At 29.6% G+C, this 26,582-nt stretch overlaps 1 protein-coding gene across 1 annotated transcript in view; it reads right to left on the bottom strand.

The window, feature by feature from the left end:
• The window catches only part of Ip6k (Inositol hexakisphosphate kinase), a 251,687-nt gene that overhangs the window by 54,271 nt on the left and 170,834 nt on the right, over nucleotides 1-26,582 (bottom strand). The window contains exon 5 of the mRNA XM_075381466.1: nucleotides 657-1,587. Coding sequence (XP_075237581.1) covers nucleotides 657-893 — 237 coding nt within the window. The 5' untranslated portion in view covers nucleotides 894-1,587. The remainder of the gene's footprint in view (nucleotides 1-656; nucleotides 1,588-26,582) is intronic.

Here is a 26,582-nt window from a genome sequence, read left to right as displayed (position 1 = left end):
GTTTAACTCAGCTGAAGAATGCTACACAAAACCATTTTACTCATCCCTTTTCTTAATTAGGCCAGGTATGAGTTGCTTGTTGTATTGAGAGAATGGCTAAACCAGTTTCAGGAATGAATTGTATCGCACATTAAATCCCTTATTTGTTATGATACCTAATATAGATTCATTTATAAGAAAAATTCAATTTGAATATAAATAAGACTGAAATAAAGTTTCATTTATTCTGATCTATCTTTCAGAAAACTCTGAATCACGGCAATATCATATGAAAAGATTTTGAATGCTATATTAAACAATCAAAAAGTATGAATCAAATTTGGAAATAACTTACAATACATGGGGAAATACAACTAAAACGTAAAAAAAAAAAAGAATGTAAATGCTGCTTTCAATCATGACATATTTTTTCTTTAGAATATGGCACTCAATATACCCCGTTAATTAAATAAATAAAAGTTATTTTACCAATAAAATAAAAGATAAATAAATGGATTTACTTTAAACATAATGTATTATGTAAAATAAAATCAGATTTGCTTCACTGATAAAGGCATTTGTCATAGCATGCAAAATAATAATATATTGATAGAAAATACATAAAATAGATTTAATAAAATTAAAAAAACAAAACTAAAAAAAAAATAAATACATACCTGATTATTTAATGGAAACAAAGAGACTTCGTCATCATCTTCATCAATATGATCATTTTTGGTACAACGATCGACATGTGCGATTTGCGACAAAATTTCTGAATGACGAAATTGATGATTATTAAGTTGGTGATTATTAAGATGATGATGATGAGTGGTATGATGAAATTGCAACTGTAACTGCCCATTATTTATATGAGATTCTCCCATACCCCAGTCAGCCAATAAATACACCATCACTTTACACAAAACTAAAAAAAATTAAAGTCCAAAAACAAATGTTGGAAAAAATATAGTAATACTTATATCACAATTTTTTTTTTAACTAAATATAAAAATTTGGTAGATAAAGTCTTTATTTATTATTATTTTTTTAATATATATTATTTCCTTATATCTCAGATAATAAATAATATTAAATTTCACCAAACTTCAAATGGATCTTCGTAAAGAACACCCAATAAAAAATCATGCCACTGTGACGCTGCTTGAATTGATAGAGTATTTTTCGTCCGTAAATTATAATTGTAATTATATATATAATAATAATTATTATTAGAATTATAATACGATATAACCATGTGATTGGATATTTAAAGAAAACTAACGAAACGTTAATTTTTTAAATAAATATCTAACCTAACCTAAAAAAAGGCTGATTATTTCATTTTTTTGTAACCATATTGAAAATAACAATCAACGACAGTATAGAAAGATAAAAACATAATTTTAATTCAGTAATATAATAAAAATTATTTATTATTTTATTAATATAACAAACAAAAATGAAATGAAACGTTCTAACTAATGTACGACGTACTATTAATCACACCACAGTAATGAAAATAATGATGAAACGATGATCGATTAAAAAATCACTTGTTGTTTGTCTTCTTGTATGTTATATATGCGCTATGTTGTACAGTATTATCTGTAACAAAGAAAACGATAATACTTGTATTAATATTAACATAATACTGTATATATAATTAAATATGTGTAAGAGTAACAAAACGACTAGGTCATGTTATCAGTAAAAAAAAGAGAAAAAATGAAATTAAGATAACTGTATTTATCAACTTGATATAAAATTATAACTATGCTATTTGTAAATATATATATATATATATATATATATATACACTAAAACTAAATAATTTTACATGTTACATAAGCATGTTACAAGATTTATAACTTCTCCCATCATCTCATGTCATAGAATGTATTTATAATTAAACACATGTCATGTGTTAAATTATTATTATTGTTATTAATATTTAAATACTTTTTTCCTACTGATAAAAAAAAGGTTTGTGATATAGTTTCCCTGATTGACTTTCATCCAAAAGATTCCTCCTGATTTGAATCTCAAACAGGCTTGATATTATTTACAAGTTACAATTCTCATATATATTTCAATTTAATGTACAACGATAAATTATATCTCCTAATAAAATGATGGTTCGCAACTTTCAGAACATATCAGAAAATAGAATCCTTAAAATGTATGATGTTTTATAAAGATAAAAATCAACTAATTATAGAAATGTTTAATCCGAATACATTTCATGATACCCATGTACCATTTATTTTTAATTAACTGAAATTATTTGGGAAATATTATAATTCAGAAGAGATTATTAAAAGGCCTGAATTATTGTGCAATCAACAAAGAGGAAACAAAATGCCTGGATCTGCCTATTGGCATCTCCTTTTCAATCAATTTATAATTCGATATATCGGTTCTACACATTCTGGCAAATTCAAAATGAACCAAATACAGGTTCATATATATAAATATATTTATATGTATACATACATAGAATTGAAAAACATATCAAGGATACTTTTTTTTTAAAAAAAGGATGAATACATCCTTTATCCTTTATCTTATCCTTGACTGAATATGATAACCTAAAAAAAAAAAACTTCAGGAAATGCAGTAAAAAAAAAAAACAAAATAAAAAAATATAGTAGGATTAAGATTAGCAATCCTACTCAGAGGTAAGCTCAACAAAGTGCTCTTTCACTAAGCATGATCCTCCACCCACAATCCCTTGAAATAATGCTAGGATATGACAACTTTCATTAACTATCTTAAAAGTATATCACTACAAAAAAAATGTATTTTTCACTAGAAATAAAATTTGTCCAAGAAAAAGTTTTTAAAGAAACAACTTTACTCATAGTTGGAATCCTGTGGCGTATAGAAATATCAAGTGAACGGGACATTGTTCAGGTGGGAATGTAGAAACTGATATTTTAAGTCATAATTAAACAATTTATGAATTCGAACAACACGGATATATTTTACAACAATAAGAAATCCTGATAATCCTGAATCCTGATCACATTTACACCTAATAATTTTTCATTATTCTAAATTAATTTGGTAGAAAGAAATCAATTTTTTTAAAAAAATAATGAAATATTTAAAGGTACATTTATAAGAAAAAAAAAAACATAAAAATCAGTTTGATATTTTTCAAGAACATAATATCATAAAATAGTGGTCACTCATTTTTGTAATATTTATAGCACAGAATCAAGTAGTATAATAAACCAATGAATTAACACATATTAAAATTTATATCACCTAAAACTATTAGATAGTTTCAGAAATCTTTGCAACACAAAACGTTTTGATGGAATGTATTTTCATTGATATATCATCTATATAAGTTTGTTTATAAAATTAAAAAGAATTTTTATTGGATAATAAAAATGATTTTTTTGAAAACGACTGGTAGCATAAACTGAAACTATTATGACACAACAGATTAAAAAAAAATTACATCTATTATCTGCTATGATATTAGTAGAAAATTTTAATTAATGAAAAACAAACTTAAATGATCTTTTCCTTTTATAAAATTTTAAATCTAATATATTTTTAAAATATGTAAATGTGTTTTTTTTTTGTTTTTTTTTGTTAAATTCTTTTACAATAACGATGTGAATACTTTAGAGAAGTGCTAAATTTGGGAAGTATTATTTCTTTTATTATAATGTATTGGGGCTGTTTAGTATTACTGAATCAATGAAATATTTTGATTATGTTAAAAAAAAAAATAATAATATACTATGAATATAATTGATAAAGAATTAAATAATACTGAATTTAATTAAAAATTAAATAAAAGTTCTATAGCTGTGATGTGAAAATAATAATAATAATTTTCTTTTATTTATTATTATTTTTATCAATATTAATATTTATAGTACTGTGTTATACATTAAAACAAATATTTAACAAATAAGCAAATATCAAATGATTAGTACAACAAATAAAATATATATAAAACATTTGTATATGTTTATAAATCGATTCTATTTTTTAATATACTTTTCAACAAAACCATTAATTCCAAATAATCCAAATATGGAAGTTGAAAACCCTGACATCCATAGTGATTAAATTAAAAATTGTATTTAATTTTACCTTATCTATATAAGTATATGAGATATGGCTAACTAATATAATCACTGATGTAAGACGTCAACAGTTGGATTGGGATTCTTATGATCGGATAATTCTATAGACAAAAGATGAACCTATCAAAAACCATAAAAATATCAAGGAACCAATATTTCTAAAGGTCCCAAGTATTTGAAATCCATTAGAAAACTATGATGAAGAAAAGGACAAGAATGGATAAAGAGACTGTGCAGCAATTTACCCATAAAAGGATCTCAAAATGAGACAAACAACTTCGATGAAAGTAGTAATGGATCCCACCATCAATTAGACAACCACGATTGTAATTCTTCATGAGATAACATCTTTTTATTCAGGATGTAACCAATGCATTAACAATCAATAGCCTAAGAAGGAAGATGTTAGTTGCAATTGGCAACTACGAAAGCACAGATGCTTTAATTAAAAATCAGGTGACACTCACAGTTCGTCCTGAAGATAAATTCAGCTGATCTCTATAATAGACTGGTAGAATCTCGGTCTTCATCCGAGAGTCCTATAACTCCCAGTTAAGTATGTCATTTTTCATACGCTACTAAATCCATTTCCGTATTTCCATGTATATGTTTTAAGTCTTTGTGGTGAATTATTTCATCAAGAAAAAAAAATTACTCTTCGTTAAGACTTGAATCCAGATTTTTTATATATCGGAAACATAACATGTACGGTTTACAATAAATAAGTAAAGTCATTAAACTATTAATAATAATCAAGTGTTCATAGAATAAAGTACTCCTGCTGATGTCTTACAAAGGTAATCAGCTACTTATCATTCCATCTACATAAATGAAAGACACGATCTTTTTTTAACTCCATGAATTCATCTGAATAATTTAAAAGTAGTAATAAATTTAGACTGGTATTAAAGATATCTACTAAGAAGAAAAAATTCTAACATCGATGTTAACATGATAATCACATTATCATTGGCATTAAAGCACGACTGTGGTGAAAATTTGAAATATCTCAAACCATTCATACTTTGATAATGTGATGAAACAAACAATTTAACAAATGTAACAGGTAAAATCAGAATTTTAATTTACTTTTATTTGGTGTATTTTTTTAATATTGTTTTAAATAATTTAATGGAAGTTCTCTCTATATTCCCATTTAATAATTTCAAACTTCCAGGATGTTCCAAAGTTCCTTTATTTTTTTCCGGAACTGTGCACACAAAATCAATTGTGGCCAAAAAAAAATTATTCAAAAATTATTTGTGCAAAATTTTTTATTAGTTTATATATATTATATTTATATTTGTATACATAATTAAATGAAAACAATTAGGTAACTTGTTTTATTTTAGATTAACATTTTTCTTAACTTTTTAAAGCGTTTGTTTTTTTTCGGAAGACAAAAACTTTCTTTGTAATCTTTATTCGCATTTACTTCTTTGATCTTTGACTAAACGTAATTTAATTCTTATAAGATCACCCAAGTGTTCATTTTTGAATCTGTTTCGATATTTTATTTTTATAGAAGCCATAACAGAAAATCCATGTTTGCAATCTCCTTGAAAAGTTTTCATAATGTTATATAAAAAGGAAAAGTTAGATAACTCAGTTAGTTAAAGTTACGAACTTAGTTTGGAAAAAGGTTAATGTATCGGTAAGTCTTGAACAATCCTAGTTTAGGTTTCCCTAGAATTGTAAATTTCAATTCTGAATATTCATTCCATATTTTATCTATATCAACGTTTTTATTTGCCACAAATTCAGAATATTTTTTTGGAAAGCTGTATTATATTTTATTTTCTGAAATCAAAATTCTTTCATGAATTTATGATAATTTCATTATCAAATGCTTGTCGATCTTTTAATTCGACCATCTGGAAATCTGCTCTCGTAAGTGAACATACACATTCAATAAATAGAATTATAGCTGATGTATCGATATCATTTTGACATTCTGATTGATAATGGTGTCATTCCAGAAAATTTTGTGTCCCAATTATTGAGTTTTTAGTTTGTTAATTGTAATTTTTACATAGCGATGAGTATCAGTCGTTAAATCACTTCTTTTTTTTTTGACATCTTCATAAGGATGTACACTCGTCTAATATATCTTTCAGAGAAAATTAGTTACCCAATACTGTGAATTAGTCAGATTTTTTTCACAATACTTACAAATTGGGTCATTGCATCCTGCTACCTAACTTTTGTAATACTCAGTTAATGCATTGTAAGTTTTTACTAATGCACTAACTGCGAAATACCTGAATAACCATCTAGTTTCATTTACTGGTTTAAATTATATAACATCATGCTCTAGCACTTGTGCTAATTCTTCAAAATTTTTCTTTTTGATGCTAAATTGGTGAAACACTGTGTACACATTTCTAATCAAATTTTCTATATTCTGCATAATAGATACATTTTTCCAAGCATCATCTAATCCTAAATCTTCCTTATGTGCTACACATTGTTGTTCAGTTAAATGTGATATTTCTCTTTTGAGAAATCATGCTACCCCATTTTTCTTCCTTAGCATAACACTGGCTCTATGTTGTAAACATTACAATTTTTTGTGTAATGACTTGCCGATAACTGAACAAAACTTTTATTGTGAACAGTAGTCGTAAAACCCTGGAAAAAAGTCAGTGTACGCTATTCCATTATCTCAATTAAATGTATCATTGAGTATACCTTACATATTTACAACAGCTGACTGTAGATGCCCAAGAAATAAATTTCTCTGTGCAATACCTTTAAAATCATTGCAGTACACCCGCACAGCTTAGAGGGAAATTTGGGGTGGTCTACTGGTAAAATTGTCAATCAAAATCAGTTAACAGCTGATTTTCAAAGTTGAAGGTTCTAAGGTTCAAATCTTAGTAAAGGTTTTAAATGAATATAACCTACAGTTGTACATTTTTGATTGGGGTTCAATATAACTAATCATTTCCTTAATTGATTGGCCTTTTCTTTTCTTTCTTTTTCCTGTTTAGCCTCTGGTAACTACCGTTTAGATAATACTTCAGAGGATGAATGAGGATGATATGTATGAGTGTAAATGAAATGTAGTCTTGTACATTCTCAGTTCGACCATTCCTGAGATGTGTGGTTAATTGATACCCAACCACCAAAGAACACCGGTATCCACGATCTAGTATTAAAATCCGTGTAAAAATAGCTGGCTTTACTAGGACTTGAACGCTGGAACTATAATGGATTGGCCTGAATCTGTACAATGTTACAAATCATTCTCATCTCATTGTATCATGAGATTTCTTATTGTTTACAAGTTGAACAGATTACAATGCACACATTAAGAGTAGAAAAAAAAATTGAAATTATGATATTAAATATTTTTTTATTTAACCACTTTAGGGTATTTTTCTTAAAACTTTTGAATCCTGCAACTAAAGATTTTTTTTACTATATAGTACGTACGACTTTCACTGTGTAGAAGTATCAAATTGAACTAAAACAACTCAATTATATCCTGCAATTAACAGTTAGGCTTATGAGCCCTTTTTTCTTATTTTGTTTTAGAAAAATATATAAGTTCTAAATCATAGTTTTATACTGCTAAAAAGTTATATAATTTTAAAAAATTCAACAAAAAACTTTGTTATTTTAAGTAATTTTGTTGTTAAGTAATTTTTGTTAAATTTGGTCTACAATTGTAAATGTCAAATTATTGAGGTGTATGTATGGTTTGGTTTTTATATACTACATGTTAAATTGTGGTTAATATCTTTGTCTATAGTGTGAGGGAAATGTTTACCTTTCAAAAATTACCTATTTTAAGAAGTAATTAGCAAAATTTGATTGTTATTATATCTAATACCTATATTAGTTCCTTTTACCTATGACTGAAAAGACATCCAGTCTGTCCAATGTAACATTTAGTATAATAACTACAAATAAATTTGTATAAATCTGAATTGCTGTATTTACTGTTATATATTTTGTTAGTAGTTATCATGGTGATTCTGAGTTGCACAAGGGAGTGAGAACATATGAGCTTTGCATCATCACCTCTTTTCCAGTTTTGATTTGCTATAAAAAAAGGCGTAGAATGGAGAAAAAGAAAAAAACTGTAAAGTTATGAATTAAAATTAAGAGGAGATATAGCAGGCAAATCAAAACTGGAAAAGAGGTGATGTAAGGCACATATGTTCTCGCCCCTTTGTACAACTCAGAATCACCAAGATAACTACTAACAAAATATATAACAGTAAATATAACAATTCAAATGTATACAAATTTATTTGTAGTTATTATACTAAATATTACATTGGACAGAATGGATGTCTCTTCAGTCATAAGTAAAAGGAACTAATACAGTTATTAGATATAATAACAATCAAATTTTGCAAATTACGTCTTAAAATAGGTAATTTTTAAAAGGTAAACATTTCCCTCGCACTATAGACAAAGATATTAATCACAATTTAACATGTAGTATATATACAGTTTTTTCTTTTTCTATATTCTACGCCATTTTTTGTCCAAATTTTATATTGATTTGACAGAAAATAAATTGGATCAAATTTAAAAAAAACCCTATCCATTTTAAACAGTATTGGACAAAGGGAAAAGCCTTGCGTTACCCATCTTTCAATCTTTCTCTGTCTCTCTTGTTTCAATCCTAGTTAGTAACTTTACAAGTTTTTTTCATAAACTTTTCTCTCTTTTCCACTCTAATCCTTTCTTGCCCAAATTTTATATTGACTAAAGAAAAACATGAAACACATCCTTATACATCAAAATATTTAAGAAAAAATAGATTAGGTATTTGGAAAAACTCCAAAAAGAGAAAGTAGAATTAACATGGTTTTTTAATTAGATATTTATAATTAAAAAAGAATCTATTTTTTTAAATGTTATATATAAGATAAATGTCCAAAAATGTTGCTGACCATATAATATCAAATAAATTGTTTTAAACATTAATAATTGATTAAAATATATATATATATATATATATATATATATATATATATATATATGTATATATATATATATATATATATATTTCAGCAGAGTAAAATTGTGGATAATATAAAACAAAGGTAATGATTTAAATATAAATTAATGAAAAAAATGTTATTTACTGATAAATATATATTCTACACAAATATTTTATAATAAAATATGTAATCAATATAAAATTATAATAATAAACAACAGTTATTAAATTATTTAATGTTAATTAAAAGAAACGTTAATATTAGATATTTTCTGATAATAAACGAAGATATTAAAGAAATAAAACATTAAAATTATTATTACTATTATTATAAAAATATTACTAATTTAATAACTGCGATAAAAAAAAAAAATTGTAAACATTATTAAATATTTTTCTATCATTAAACGGATAATATCAGCTAATTCCATAACAAATATTAAGTATTATTCAATTTTAATAATGCTATTTAAACTAATAAACGCTTTTTTTAGAAACATATTTGCATATTTCCCAAATACCAATTAATAAAACTTAAAATATAACCCTGAAATGTGCTAAACAAAAAAAAAAGAAGTTTAAACCATCCGAATACTATATAAATTCTTCAACACTGCACATACATTAGTATTTGTAAATTCTGTTCTCATAAAAAATAATTCAATACACATAATAATATTTATTTATTTATTTAGCGTATGGCATTAAAACATAACACCAATTACAGTCAAAATTATAAACAAAGATTTAACAAACTAATATATGCTTTCGATTCTGGAGTCGCCATCAAGAAATCTTATGGATTCCCTTCATAAGCTGTCCTAGGGCAAACTTCTGTGATGTGTCTGATAGTTTGATTTTCACCACACTCACAAAGGGGCGTCGGTATTTTACCCGACGCCCCTTTGTGAGTGTGAATTATCTAATATTGGATAATATTCATTATCAGATTAGTATTAAAGATAATTAAATTAATGTATACGTATTTGTTTTTCATTTGATGGGTTTTAATTTTTATTAAGTTAATAAAAGAGTAGAATTAAAAAGAGAAAGGAATAAATGTAAAGTAAAAAATTGAAGCTGAAAGGAGAGACAGATGGCAGATTAAAAAAAAAAAAAAAAAAAAAAAATCTTTTGGCACGCTGGAAGGCAGAGGTAGATTTTACCAGTGCTAAGTAGGGGATAAAATAACCCACCGGGTTGGTCTAGTGGTGAACGTGTCTTCCCAAATCAGCTGATTTGGAAGTCGAGAGTTCCAGCGTTCAAGTCCTAGTAAAGCCAGTTATTTTTACACGGATTTGAATACTAGATCGTGGATACCGATGTTCTTTGGTGGTTGGGTTTCAATTAACCACACATCTCAGGAACGGTCGAACTGAGAATGTACAAGACTACACTTCATTTACACTCATACATATAATCCTCATTCATCCTCTGAAGAATTATCTAAACGGTAGTTACCGGAGGCTAAACAGGAAAAAAGGAGATATATATCGAAGTAGGGGATAAAAAAGATTTCCACCTTAAAGTTAAGAAAAACTTAAAATTTACTCAATACAACAATGTTTGCACGCGAAAAAAGTTTTTTCACATGTTATGTTTAGCATACGACAAGCCCCATTTTCTTACAATTTCAGCAACATGTTGGTCATCCCTTGTTGTAAGGGTTGGTCATATCAGAAATTGTTACACACAGAAAATTTTAGATAATGTATAGAGGCCTAACGACCACTTTAAACCGATTCGATGCTGTACCTATTAAGGGAAGTACGATTTTTTTTCTTCGAAACCCCATTATTTCCACCCGTTAGGCCAATGGTTGGTGATATCAAAAGACTTTACTTAGATAAGTTTTTAGGCTGTTATCCAAAGGGTAGTAGGAACTTTAAACAAGTTCGATATTTTACTTAATAAGAAATATTTTATTTTGTGAAAATGCCCCCGCGTTTCCACCCCTTCGGTCCGATTTTGCCCATTTAATGACCGAGATTTTGGGTCGTTATATACTATGTATCAATTTGAAAGTAATTGGCGGAAAATTACGGCAGTTATCGTGTCTACAAAAAAGTGAAATACATATATATAAACACTTTTTACCTAACGGTGGTTTTGGGGTCTCGGGGATTTGAAACTGGAAGATATGTCAAAATTTTCCGGAAGTTGAATCATGGTACCCATTACTTATTTTTTTGTTTTAATACATTAGGAATGTTTATTAGTTACAAAATAATAGGATTTTCAGTCTATTTTTTGTCTGTATTGCTTCAATAATAAACTGATTTAAAAAATTTTTTATTTACTTTTTATTAGGTATAACTACATTAGACATTTCATAATTAAATCCCCTACAAATTTTGTTACTAAATCTTCTGCATTTATTAGTCATTTTACAAAGCTACTGTACTAAAAACCCAGAAAAACTGTTTTTTGACAACGAATTTTGTGTTTCACGTCGGATATTTTAAAAACTACTGGAATTACACTTCTGTGACCTATTTTATCCTATTTCCCAGCTCAAATTACATAAGAAACTACCAACTTTACTCCTTAATTTCGTTCCCAAAAATTACAGTAAGATTTCCTTTTATTATAAGAACTGAAATCCGGGTAAAATCGTTCGCTATCCCTAACTCGAAACAAAAAAAATGTTTCCAGACCTATTTATACCAGCAGAACACGTCCTGAAAGTTTCTGTGTTTCTTCGTGGGACATTCTGTATGAAAACAAAGTGAAACTCGCAATAATGAGAATACATCCTGAATATTTTCTCAAAAGGTATGATAACGCCCGTCCCAAACCGCTTGAAAGACATGAGAAACTTATCAAAAGTCAGGTTGGTAGACCTGACTTTTGGTCAGATGTTACCCAACATCATGACCAAGATGTCATGATGTTGGTAGATGTTAACCCACCGGGTTGGTCTAGCGGTTAACGCGTCTTCCCAAATCAGCTGATTTGGAAGTCGAAAGTTCCAGCGTTCAAGTCCTAGTAAAGCCAGATATTTTTTACACGGATTTGGATACTAGATCGTAGATACCGGTGTTCTTTGGTGGTTGGGTTTCAATTAACCACACATCTCAGGTATGGTAGAACTGAGAATGTACAAGACTACACTTCATTTACAATCATACATATCATCCTCTGAAGTTATATCTGAAAGGTAATTCCCGGAGGCTAAACAGGTAAAAGAAAGGAAGAAAAGAATGGAAGATCTTAAATCCACCTGATTGGTCTACTGGTAAACGCATCTTCAGAAATCAGCTGATTTGGAAGTCGAGAGTTCCAAGTTCAAATCCTAGTTACTTTTAAACGGATCTGAATACTAGATCGTGGATACCGGTGTTCTTTGGAGGTAGGGTTTCAAATTAATCACACATCTCAGGGATGGTCTACCTGAGACTATACAAGAATCATCTGACAGTGATTCCAGAAGCTAAACAGGATAAAAATGGTTGGTAGATGTTGCCCAATTCATCTTACAAACCAGATCTCGTACAATCAGATTTTTTGTTTGTAAAGAACTTTTACGTGAGATTAAGTTCGGAAACATTGAGTAAGTCAAGAATATGGTACAAAAATTGTTCACACACAAACTGAACAATTTTTTTACTTCTGAATAAGATAGTTGGGACATTTGCTCTATGGGAGCCCACCGGGGAATTACCTTGAAATGTAACGTTAGTTTGATTGCAACTGAATAAATAACAATTTTTCCAAGCCACTTCTTTAATTATTTAATCATCAGTCAACGAAAAAATTTATTACATTTTATTTAAAAAAAGAAAATAAGAAAGAGTAAAATAATAATATTTCTACATTTTAAATAGATAATTACATATTTTCTATTACATAATTCATATCATAATTTAACATACTGACATAAATAATCTAATAAGAAACATTAAGATTGATGAAAGCGTTAGTTAAGAGAAATCATGGTTTGTTATAATAATAAAACAGTCGTTGTTGACGTCATTATAAAAGTCACCGCTCAATTGTTCTGACGTCATAACTGACCCAGACTTATATGAAAGGTTAAGAAGGGTTTTGCTTCACACCACTCATTTATATTCTTTTATTAATATAATATCATCGTGACAATATAGATTAATTTATTATACTCGCGCGCGCACATAAATAAAGATCAATGTACATTAGACATAAATTAATATTTGTCATTGCCACAAATGATACTGATGTAACAATATATAAAAACACACAAACGCGCGCGCGCGCAAAAATAGATCACTGTTCAGAATATTAATTTATTAAAGTAAAGAATACCGGTTAAACCAACAGTATTAAAAATAGCAGTGGGTAATTAAAAAAAAATTCAAAGTCTTTTAAACATAAATGTATGTTGTTTCCAAAACTAAAAAAGCTGACGACACAGCTGTTTCTGATGCATGACTTAGAATTAAAAATTGTTATAGTTTTATTTAAATATAATATTTTTTTAAATTTATTTAATTCAATGATTCTAACTAATTCGGAGTAACAGTACAAGGTGAAAAGATGCTACGATTTGCTGATGATATAGTAATTCTAGCCGAGAATAAAAAGGATTTAGAAGAAACAATGAACGGCATAGATGAAGTCCTACGCAAGAACTATCGCATGAAAATAAACAAGAACAAAACAAAAGTAATGAAATGTAGTAGAAATAACAAAGATGGACCACTGAATGTGAAAATAGGAGGAGAAAAGATTACGGAGGTAGAAGAATTTTGCTATTTGGGAAGTAGAATTACTAAAGAAGGACGAAGCAGGAGCGATATAAAATGCCGAATAGCACAAGCGAAACGAGCGTTCAGTAAGAAATATAATTTGTTTACATCAAAAATTAATTTAAATGTCAGGAAAAGATTTTTGAAAGTATATGTTTGGAGTGTCGCTTTATATGGAAATGAAACTTGGACGATCGGAGTATCAGAGAAGAAAAGATTAGAACCTTTTGAAATTTGGTGCTATAGGAGAATGTTAAAAATCAGACGGGTGGATAAAGTGACAAATGAAGAGGTATTGCGACAAATAGATTAAGAAAGAAGCATTTGGAAAAATATAGTTAAAAGAAGATACAGACTTATAGGCTACATAATAAGGCATCCTGGAATAGTCGCTTTAATATTGGAAGGACAGGTAGAAGGAAAAAATTGTGTAGGCAGGCCACGTTTGGAATATGTAAAACAAATTGTTAGGGATGTAGGATGTAGAGGGTATAGTGAAATGAAACGACTAGCACTACATAGGGAATCTTGGAGAGCTGCATCAAACCAGTCAAATGACTGAAAACAAAAAAAAAAGATTCTAACTAAAGCGCGGGCGTAATTTAATTTGCGCGTGTGTGGCGCTACTAGCGGCAACATTCGGCACACACTAAACTAATGTTATTTCACACCTTATTAACACACAAATTTCGCTTGTACGGTCGGCTTATTGGTATAGCCGCGAAGCTTAACGCACCAGATGCCGAGTAAACTGGGCGATCGAGTCCGAGATCTAACCAGACAGAGTTGTATGTTATTCGCTAATACTGGAGGTTTTCCAATTGAAAATTGGATAAGTTTTTTCCTTCCAGTTAAAGAAGGAAAAAATCCTATTACTCCAGGTTAGAACGTTGGGCGTGGAATTAAAAGTATATCTGGTAAAGAAGTTGTTATAACCTATAAAAAGCCAAAGCCAACAAGAGACTGCACAACCAATTAAAATAATAGCAAGTTTTTTTTTTACTTTACAAAACCTGCCAGGATTATCGGCATAAAATTTATCAAGAATAAATATTTGAATATCGCTAACCGATATTTTGAGAAAATATAGATATTCTACCAATCTTAACTTGAAAAGAAAAAAAATGACCTCGACAAAATCTTGTTTCAAGAAGATATATACTGAAAAGAATAGACGTAGGTTGCTCATTTTTGGTTAGCCTAATATAATTAATTATATTCGACTAAAAAATCCTTTAATTTGTTATTTGTTCACCTTTTTTACGTGGAAAATATAATTTAAAAAAATTCAGCGATTCACAAACAAATGAACACCTGAAAGTTAGAAATTGACAAAAAAATAGAAAAAAAAATTAAATAGTAATTTATTTCTAATGTCATCAATAAAAGTAAAAAAAAAAAAAAACTTAAACATTTTAAAGAAAAAACTCCATATCTTAATTTGATAATTCAATTTTGAATTTTACAAAAGACTAGCTGTACCCGCTACGCTTCACTGTGGCACATTGTGGTTTCATGGATGAGAAATGAGAAACAAAACAAAGCATACGTTTCATAGAAGTTTAATTTTGCAATACTTGTGGCTATACAATATTTTTTTTTGTTTTTCCACTGTCTGCGTCGATATAAAGGCTATCTGGTTTTCCGACTCGGGAACACGCAACATACAGTTGCCCATGTAAGAAGCAATCCCCATCTAAATCTAAACCACACAATTCTAAAGATTGACCTTGAGCTTTATCGATTGTGATCGCAAATGCTAATCGAATTGGGAATTGCAATCTTTTAAATTGAAATAATGTATCGGTCGGGATCATGGGTATTCGAGGAATGAGGACATCTTCACCTTTGAAGGCCCCGTTAAAATCGTTGCTTCCACTACGTTATTCATCGATTTCTTAACTGCAAGTCGCGTGTCGTTGCAGAGTTTTGGCCGATTAATATTCCGCAAAAGGATAATTGTCATTTTTTGATCGAACCGTTGCTAGAATCAATCTAATGAGGAATGTTTTTCCAGTTCCTCCTGGCGCATCCAAGAAGAAGGTCCCCCCAACTCCGTCATTTATCATTTGCATTATGCGATCGTAAATGCCTTTCTGTTCACGCGTCAATTTGGTAATGTTTGATCGGACATATGACTGAAGATCACCGATGTTGTAACTCTGTTCACGGCGTAAATCCACATCAAATGAAGCGATCGCAGCTCGGGTGGGCGCTGGCATTCCCGATCGACTAAGAACTTTATTTGCATTAGCTAAGCACTTGTCTTCAATATTTATCGATGCTTCGTTGTAAATACCTTCTGTAAATTCAGACAAAAGTGAATGTTTAACCTAACAAAGGATTTTTTGGTCATTATGTAGGGATATTATTTTCTGTGTATTTGGTTATTTCGACTTTTTTTGTTTGCATAGTCTTAAGTCTGTCTGGGCTATAAGAAAGTCGGGTGTTTTAATTTATTTACTGTAAGTCATACTTCTTGGTGGCTTTTTTAAAAATAAAATACAGATGTTTTAGCTGTTAAATATAATTCAGAGAAATCTGTTACTTAATCAGTTGTGATTTTGTTTACATTGGCAACGGTCATACGGGCTCTTTGTGATTGGTCGCTGTGTTTGACAGCGGCCATCTTGCATTGATCTGATTGGTTTTCCTTTGTTTACATTTCCATCTGATTTATTAGCCTCTTATTTATTAAAAAACTGTACAAATTAAAAATAGATAGATAGATTTATTAAAAATAGATGAAAACAATCTTTGATGTGGGTTATATATCGTGCTAAAATTTGAGCTCAATCGGTGCAGAACATTTTGAGTTTTTGAAGCCGTACACAAACGAACTTAACATATATATATATATATAGATATAACGTGTTTTATTTAATGTTACTTGATTTCGCACAGATGATATGAAACTTCTTGGTTAATAAAAAAGTATTAATTCAGATCTAATAAGATAAAATTAATTTTTAAATTTGAAAAAGAAATTATTTTGCTAAAATAAAATATTAAAGTTATAAATTTTGTTAATTTACAAATTAAAACTGCAAATTTCATTTAAAACTCGGTTTAACTATTCTTGAATTATATATGAAAAATTAATTTGATATTTAAATGAAGAACTGTTGAACCGATTAATGTAATTCCTAACTTCGTTAAAAAAAATGTATGTATGTATGCGTGTGTGTGTTGTTGACCTCTCTTTCTATGAAAAATGAAGAAGAAAAAGAATGAACTATACAATCGGTGAGAAACATTCTTAAAAAAAAAGACATGAAACGGTTTATTTCCATAAAAATAATGCTACAAGAAAAAAAAAGTTAAAAGTAGACAACTAACTGTATATACTTGAGATAACAGTTGTTATTTTTCTTAACGTTACTGGTCTCTCGCTATTTTATTTTTATAATTAAACAAAAGAAGAAACCTCTCACGAACCAAATAGGGAAAAACAAGAATAATTCTAAGAAATAATAAATTAAAAGAAAAAAAAACGTGTATAAAAATCAATATACTTCATTAAATAAATACAAAATGTAGCAGTTAAAAGACGTACGAATACAGTTTTATCCTAAGAATTTTTTTTTTTAATAATATAAAATATACTTTAAGTAGAAAAAAGGTGCCTTCAAAATTTCATGTATGCAATAATGCAAACATAACTATTAAAAATGTGTAGTACCGTAACTTTTGAAGGGATATAAGAACAGTAAAAATCCATTTAACAAGTATTCTTCAATCGCATCATTCCCATTCGCTCGCGCACTCAATCTCTCTCTTTGTCTCTCATTCATAAAAACATATAACAATAAAAAAAAAACCCCCGATGTACAGATATAATAGGAAATAATTATTAAATATTCTGAAAGAAAAAAATAAATTAAAACACCATATCATCTATATATATAAAAATCAATGTTTGTTTGTCTGTCTGTTCCAACTTAACTCGAGACCTACCAGACAGATTTATCTAAAATTTTGCACACCTACACTTTGAACCCCTGGGGTGAACATAGGATAATTTTTTTGGAACTCCGACATAACGAAATTTAAAACACTTTATTTCTTCCTTAAAGCTTATTTAATTTTCAAAATGACTTTGATTTTCAAGAAAAATTTAATTTTTAGCTAACATTTTTTTGAATCGATGAATAATGAAAAGGGCTGAGGTTTTAACGTACAGTTATTCCTAAGTTTCAATCGATTTAGCGCACATGCATATGTAATTTTTACACGATTCATTCATTTACAATTTTTTTACAGCCGTTTAAAAACATAAATAAATAGCCGCTTTTGTTTATCATATGTGTGTTACTAATTTAAAGTGTGTAAATTAACTGCGATCTTTTAAATTCTGTGATCTTTTTTCAAAACATCATATCACGCCTAAAAGACATTCTTCGATCAGGAGAAATAAAAAAAAGCAAGTATGATGAAAACCGTTCGTGCGGCAGAGACTGAAGACGAAAGACAGTCAAGATTGGAAAGCGACCGAATATACACAGCCCGATCCCGTTCGAGTGAAACAACTGAGCAACGGAAAATGCGATATGCCACCGTTACTGTATGTGTCACTAGCTATGCCTCCGGTTACTTGACTAATAAATATAAAATAAAAATTGACCACCATGGGAAACGCAAGTAACCATATAGCGCGAACGAAACTGCGACTGGGAGCTAGTGTAAAATAAAAAGAGGTTTTCATAACCAAAGATTTTGCTTCGTTATTTGTTTATAATATATTTTTTCAAATGTATTTAAATATTTTCTATATATATATATATATATATATATATATATATGTCGGAGAATAAAGTACAGTGGAGTATCTTCCGACAAAACGATGAGAATATTCTTTAGAATATCTGTATTTTTAGTAGTTTTAAGAAATGTACTATTACTTGTAATATTTTGTAAAATAAGGTTTAAATTGTTTTATTGCGGTAGGCTTAGGCCTAGGTAGGCACATGGTTGTCAACGTAGTCGGGATCCCAGGACGATAGGGGTATCATAAAATTAATAAAGGAAAAGGAAATATGCAGTAGGTATATTATTTGAGAATATTGAGAAAAGGTAGTCTTGCTTTGGAACCCAGATCGAACAGACGTCCTGGTGATCGCGAATTCGTTATTTCCCTGAGCCTCGGTCTATCGCAAGTTGTTTTAATATTATTTGAATTCTAAATTGAATTAGTCTTATATTATGGTTCGTGTGCTACTGAATTATTGATAAGTGATAATTATCATTTGTAATTATTTCATTGTACGAGTTATCTACTCATTTTTATTAATTGAACTTTATTATAATCTTATATATTCTCCACTTGTAATAGTAAAGATGAGTGAAGCACAAAACGTTGAATCCCTGACAAATCTCCTCGCCTCTCCGACATATATATATATACACAGGGTTATTCAGGAGGACAGGGCAATACTTTGACAACTCATTCTAGAGGCTAAAAAAATAAGAAAAAAGTTCATATAAACATAGGTCCGAAAACGCTTCTTTAGCGAGTTATACAGGGTGAAAGATTTCGCCCGAGTTTCAGTTCCTCCGGGTAAATTAAAGCTTTCTGAATTTTTGGGAAGGTCAATTAAGAAGAAAATTCAGTTGTTCATTATGGTTTTTGAGCTGGAAAATCGAAAAAATAGGTCCCAGAACTGTATCTCTCTTAGTTTCTACGATATCCCACGTAAAACTCCAAAAATAGGGTCAAAAACACATTTTTTTACGTTTGACGTACAATAAGTTGTTAAATTGGCAATAAATAATACATTTTTTAAACCTAAATTGTAGAGAATTTAATTATAAGAAGATTGATGTAAATAATGTCGACAGAAAACAAATAAAATTTTAAACATGTCGACTTTTATTAATAACAAAACAGATTAATTTTTAACAGATTGAAAATCTTTTTCGTTATGTACAGTAGAAAATAACAACATCGGGTCACAGGGAGTAATTATCTGGAATTTTTACGTAATGAATTTATTATATTGCTGGAAAATATCGCCTTAGCAAAACGAATCGAAATGTATTACCAACTTGATGGAGCTCCTAAACATTTCACTAATGAAGTAAGGCAGTGTCTTGATGAAACGTTTCCTGGTAAATGGATACGATCGGGAGGGCCGGTTAATTGGCCACCGAGATCCCCAGACCTCACTCCAATGGATTATTGTTTGTGGAGACGGTTGAAAAATAAGGTTTACAAGCAAAAAGTAGACACACGCGATGAACTGGTCGCTCGCATTCTCAACGCTGCAGCTATAATCAAGGAACGTATTAAATTTATTTTAATCGTAGGACTGTCAACACAAAACACGGTCGTTAGACTGGCAACACAAAATCTAGTAGAACGTGTTGAAAAGTGCATTGAACACAAAGGTGGCATTTTTTAAAGTTATTAAACCGCATGAAATATCACTTGTAAGCAGCATTTTATCATTATCATAAAAAAACAGTAAGTATTCTTTCTTCCTCCAGTTATTTTCTTCTACTGTACATAACGAAAAGGTTTTTTCAATCTGTTAAAAATTAATCTGTTTTGTGGTTAATAAAAGTCGACATGTTTAAAATGTTATTTGTTTTTGTCGACATTATTTACATCAATCTTCTTACAATTAAATTCTCCACAATTTACGTTTAAAAAATGTATTATTTATTGCCAATTTAACAACGTTATTGTGCGTAAAACGTAAAAAAATGTGTTTTTTGACCCTATTTTTGGCGTTTTACATGGGATATCATAGAAATTAAGAGAGATACAATTCTGGGAACAATTTTTTTCATTTCCCAGCTCAAAAACCATAAGAAACAATTGAATTTGCCCCTTAATTGACCTTCCCAGAATTTCAGAAAGCCTTAATTTACCCGGAGGAACTGAAACTCGGGCGAAATCTTTCACCCTGTATAACTCGGTAACGAATCGTTTTCGGACCTATGTTTATATGAACTTTTTTCTTATTTTTAGCCTCTACAATGAATTGTCAGAGTATTGCCCTATCCTCCTGAATTACCTGTATATAAATTTTTGATCTGACGGTGGTTTAGATGTATGGGGGGGATGTGACTCGTAAAAATATGTCGAAATTTTCCGAAAGTCGAATCATGATATTCATTACAATTGTTAATTTTCTTCTGAAATCTACTTAAAAAAACGGGTGAAATGTTAAGGTAGGAAAGTGATAAAGAATATCTAAGTTCGGTCAAATTACACAGGAAATGATTATTAATAAATACTACATTTAAGGTTAGGTATGGAAATACGCCAAAATTATATAAAACATTGGTTATAAAAAATATGATAAAGATTATACCGAAATGATATATATATATATATATATATATATATATATTGTAATAATGAGAAGAGATCTATATTATATAATTCATATATAAAAAAAAATAAATAAAATAGAAATAACTTATGAAAAGGAAGAGAAATTATTTCAAGGGAACATTGCCAAAAAAAGTAACATATATACAATTTCTTGGCAGTAAACTTTAGTTTTTTTTTATAAATTAAATTTACGTACCAATAATAATAATGTTAAATAAAGAAATACTAATTCTATCCGGTATACAATGCAACAATTAATTATATTTTGTTTCCTTATTAACTTTCCTCTTCTTGAAATATAATTCATTTTACTAAATAAAATTTGAACTCTTTCTAAGAATTATATACATAGTGATTCCAAATTGCACGATGATCTCTCGGAACATGATTCTATAGTTAAAAATAAAAATAAAAGTTCATATAAATACAGATTAAAAAACGAACGGTTCGTTAGCGAGTTTCGACTAATGAAACATTTAGTCTGCTTTCTGTTCCCTCTGTGAAATTAAACCGTATTAAGATTCTTGGAGTAAAATTCGAGGGATAAATTTAATGTTTCCTAATGGTTTTTGATCTAAGAACTCGAAGAAAAGTAATTTCAGACCTATATTTCGCTTAAGTTTTAAGAAAAACGGGATAAAATACGAAAACGTTTTGTCAAAAAATACACTTTATTACGTTTGAAATAGAATAATAAATAAATAAATAAATTAATTAATTAATTTCGTTAATTTATCGGTAAAAAAATAAAGTTTTCTAATTAAATTTGTACAGAATTTAATTCTGAAAAAATTGATATAAATTACACGTATTAAAATTAAACACAAATTTGAGAAGGTCAACTTTAATTAGAAAGAGAACACATAAACTGGATCGGAAAACATACGATTTTAAATAAAACAATATACATACAAGCGCTAAAAATTATAAAAAAAAATATTTTTTCATAGATTGACAATAACTGATCGACAATTAAGTTTAGTATCAATCATTTGAATATTCATTTGAGCGGTGATGTGCTGTTATTGTTCAGTCTGTCAATACAATGCGTAATACAACAAATTTGTTTTCATTTATTGGATTGACGGACGTGTTAATTTATGGTAAAGTAAATGAAAACGGATTGGTTGCTGTGCGTGAATATCAAGAAAATTTATATTTAATATTAACAGACGTTATTTACATTAATTTCTCAGAATTAAATTCCCTACAAAATTAACTAAAAAGTTTTATTTATTATAAATATAATATTAAAAAAACAGCTTACCAATATATTATTTGATTTTCTCAAACGTTTACGGCTACTCTGCCATATTCAGAAGAAATTATTATAACTTAGAAATAAAATATATAAAAAAAATTCCCTTTCGGCACGCCGGAAGGCGGAGGTAGATTTCACCGGTGTAAAGTAGGGGATAAAAAAGATTTCCATCTTAAAGTTAAGAAAAACTTCAAATTTACTCAATACGACAATAACTGCATGTGAAAAAAGATTCTCACATGTTTAACATAGGAGAAGCCCAATCTTCTTACAATTCGGGCAAAATTTTGGTTATCCCTTTCCGTAAGGGAAGGTCATATCAAAAAATGTTTCAAAGTTTTAGGTAATTTTTAAAGGTCCACTTTAAAGGATTCGATACTGTGCCTATTAAGAGAGATATGATTTTTTTTGTCTTCGAACCCCCATTTTTTCCACGTCCTGGGCCAATGGTTGGTGATATCAAAAAACCTTACTTAGATAGGTTTTAGGCCGTTATCCAAAGAATAGTAGGAACTTTAAACGAATTACATATTTTATTTAATAAGAAAGTTATAGAGATATTTTGTTTTTCCTAGTTTTTTTTTTTTTTTGATTTGGTCATCGTTTGTCGTAAGGGTTGATCATATCAAAAATTGTTTCCGACGAAAATTTTAGGTAATGATTAGAGGACTAACGACCACTTTAAAGCGATTCGATACTATGCCTATTAAGGTAAGTATTATTTTTTGTCTTCAAAACCCCATTTTTTCCATCCCCTGGGCCAATGGTTGGTGGTAACAAAAAACTTTAACGAAGATAAGTTTTAGGTCCTTATCAAAAGAATAGTAGTATCTTTAAACGAATTCGATATTTTAGTTAATAAGAAAGTTATAGCAAAATTTTGTTTTTTTTCCTCGAAAAAGCCCCCTATTTGCACCCCATGGTCCGATTTTCGCCGTTAACGAATTCGGATTTTGGGTCGTTATATTTTATGTATCAATTTAAAAGTGATTGGCGAAAAATTAGTCAGTTATCGTGTCCACAAGAACGTGAAACAGATATATATATAAATACACACGCGCGCGCGCACACACACACAGACACACACAAATGTATATATATCAACTTTTGAACTGACGGTAGTTTTGAGGTCCGGAAAATGTGAAACGCGAAGATATGTCGAAATTTTCCGGAAGTCGAATCATGGTACCTATTACAATATGTAACTTTCTTATGAAATCTACCTAATATATAATTAGACACAACAATTGATCGAAGAAAAGAATTTTGTAAATGTTAAAAGTCATAAGTTAAATTAAAATAATTACGTCCGTTTTGTAAGAGTGTTACAAAATAACACTCTTACAAAACGGATGTAATTTAACTTATGACTTTATTATACACAAAAATGTTATACTATGACGATCAATTATTATGTGTCTAATTTTATCATGAGTTCTATATTTCTTATATATTTTAAATCTAAATTATAAATTTCATCTGAAAATGTAAGAATATCCGAAAACGTTTGATAAAATCAAATAATATATTGGTAAGCTGTTTTTAATATTATATATATAATCATTTTATTTTAACAACAGTGCTATGTATGAAACTTTTATTTATTTATTGGTAAATTAATATTTTCCGACAATACGTTTTCGTATTTTTCTTTCTGGCGGGGAGGGGTGGTTGTCGGCAGATGTTCGGGTGCGTATAACATGGGTGGCCTGGAGAGTAGTGCAGCGATCCTTGGAGGACCGCTGCTGGCGTCCGGGACACAAGGCGAAAGCGTGTACTGTCCCGGACCGTACCGGCCACTCTTTTAACTGTGGGGAAGCTGACCGCGTCAGGAAAGACTGTCAACGGGAGGCCAGACATTCTTCCTGTAATTCACACGGACACGCCCTTGGAGGCCGGGGTTGTACAATTACCGATGCGGCAACGGTCTGGGACCGATTTTATTCCATTTCTTAAATCAAAAACCATAAGGAAGGACCAAATTTACTACTCGATTTGTAGCCCATGAATTTTAGCACGGTTTAATTTCATAGAAGGAGCAGAAAGCAGGGCTAAATGTTTCGCGAGCCGAAATTCGCTAACGAACTGTATTCCGATCTATGTTTATACCTTTTTCTTATTTTTGGCTGTAGAATATTTCCCGAGAGATTGGCGTGCAGCAATTGGAATCATCCTGAATGTATAATTAGGGCTCTATTTTTTTAACCGATTTAAAAAAAACGAAATGTAACACACACACACATACATATATATAAAATTGAGATTCATATAAAATATTAACTAAAAATTCACAACAGAATAACAACGAGATTCTACGAAAAATTATTTCGGACATTTCATTTAAATAATTCTTAAAGAAAGTAAAACAGGAAAAAAAGGGATTTCTTAAATTCAATTGATATATACAAACATTGATAAGTCACATATAACTCGAAAATGAATAACAACTGATTGACTAAATGCATACATTTTAAAAACCGGAAGAACGCAATGAATCACAATGAATGACGTAATAATCTTCCACTTTTCGTACAGATTTAAAGTTGAAATTTTGCAACTGTTATTCTTAAAGGAGAAAAATTATTTTTAATGTTATTCTTTAGTAGAAAAATAAACAAAAAATTTAATTTACGAGATTGAAATGAGCATCTTATTTATTTCGTAGAAACTGATATAGTCTTTTAAAATTTAAAGAGATTTAAACAAACTTTAAATACTCTTCTCTATAAAAATGATACGGTAAAAAATGAATCGCATATATATATATATATACAGAGTTATCATAAAAGAATGGTGCGGTTTTGAACATGGTTTAAATTAAAACGGAATTACTTACAGTTTATGTTTTTTATTTTTCAAATTTGTCGTCTCAAAATTTTTTTTACATAATTAATAAATTTCAATATGTGCGCCCTTAGTCGCTCGACAAATATCCAAACGATACTAGACTTCCCTCCAAACATTAGTTAACATTTCTTCGTTAATGGTTTTCATCGCTTCATCCTGTTTTTTAAGCGGTTTAGGTCGCGAATTGTTTGCGTATAAACAACGCTTTTGATGTACCCCCGCAAGAAAAAATCGAAAGGTGTCAGGTCTGGACTCCTTGGAGGCCAAAGTCGATCTCCAAATTCGTTCAAAGCGTCCGTGACCGATGCATTGAAGTGCGAGGGAGCACCATCTTGTTGAAAATGAAATCGATGAATGTTTTCGAGTTCATCCGGCTGAGGAAAGCAATAATCGGTTAACACGTCAAGATACGCGATTCCATTAATTGTTTTTTCAGCGAATAAGAAAGGCCTTATTATACGATTTTTCATCACGCCACACCAAACATTAACTTTAGGCGAATCGCGTTGTTTCTCGATAATTGCGTGTGGATTTTCAGAGCCCCGTATTCGTGAATTGTGTCTATTAACGCATCCGTTCACGTGGAATGTAGCTTCGTCTGTAAAAATTATATCATCTAAAAACGATTCGTTTTCACTTATTCTGTCCGACGTTTCCACGGCGAAATTGTAACGTTTTACACCATCATCGGTTTCAATTCTTGCAATATCTGGATTTTATAAGCGTGTAATTTCAGTTTTTTACGTAAAACTTTGTGAACTGTCGATTTTGGAATACGTAATTCGACGCTTCGACGGGGGATGGACTTCCCAGGACTTCTAATTGCCGATCGTCTAATTAGTTCAACCGTTTCGTCTGATACACTTGGTCTGCCGGTTGATTTCTGTTTCTTAACCGATCCGGTATCTTCGAATCGTTTGAACGGACGTGTTATGTTATTTTTTTGCGGCGGATCTCTTCCGAATTCACGTCGAAACGCTCGTTGAACTAAAATTACGGATTTTAATTCGGCCATCAATAAAACACACTTTGCTTTTTCTTTATCCGAGAACATAGTAACTCGCTAAACTCACCGCAACAACAATACAAGAACTGACGTTGCGGTTACAACTGCTGATAAACAAACTTTTGGGTTGGAGGTTACCAATATAACATCTAGAAATTTCCCTACAATCTTCCCATGAATTACTGAAACCGCACCATTCTTTTATGATAACATGTATATACACATATGTCTTTTAAAAAGCTGACAACAGAGCTGTATGATTTTCCCGTCACACAGCTATTTTTTTGACACACAATTTAATTTAAAACATTTCTCATTTTATTTAAATATAATATTTTTTGTTTA

Source organism: Lycorma delicatula, chromosome 13 (assembly GCF_047948215.1).
Source record: "Lycorma delicatula isolate Av1 chromosome 13, ASM4794821v1, whole genome shotgun sequence".
NCBI classification, from domain to species: Eukaryota; Metazoa; Arthropoda; class Insecta; order Hemiptera; family Fulgoridae; genus Lycorma; species Lycorma delicatula.
The sequence above is the reverse complement of the archived record's forward strand: the minus strand, read 5'-3'. Positions and strand labels throughout refer to the sequence as shown.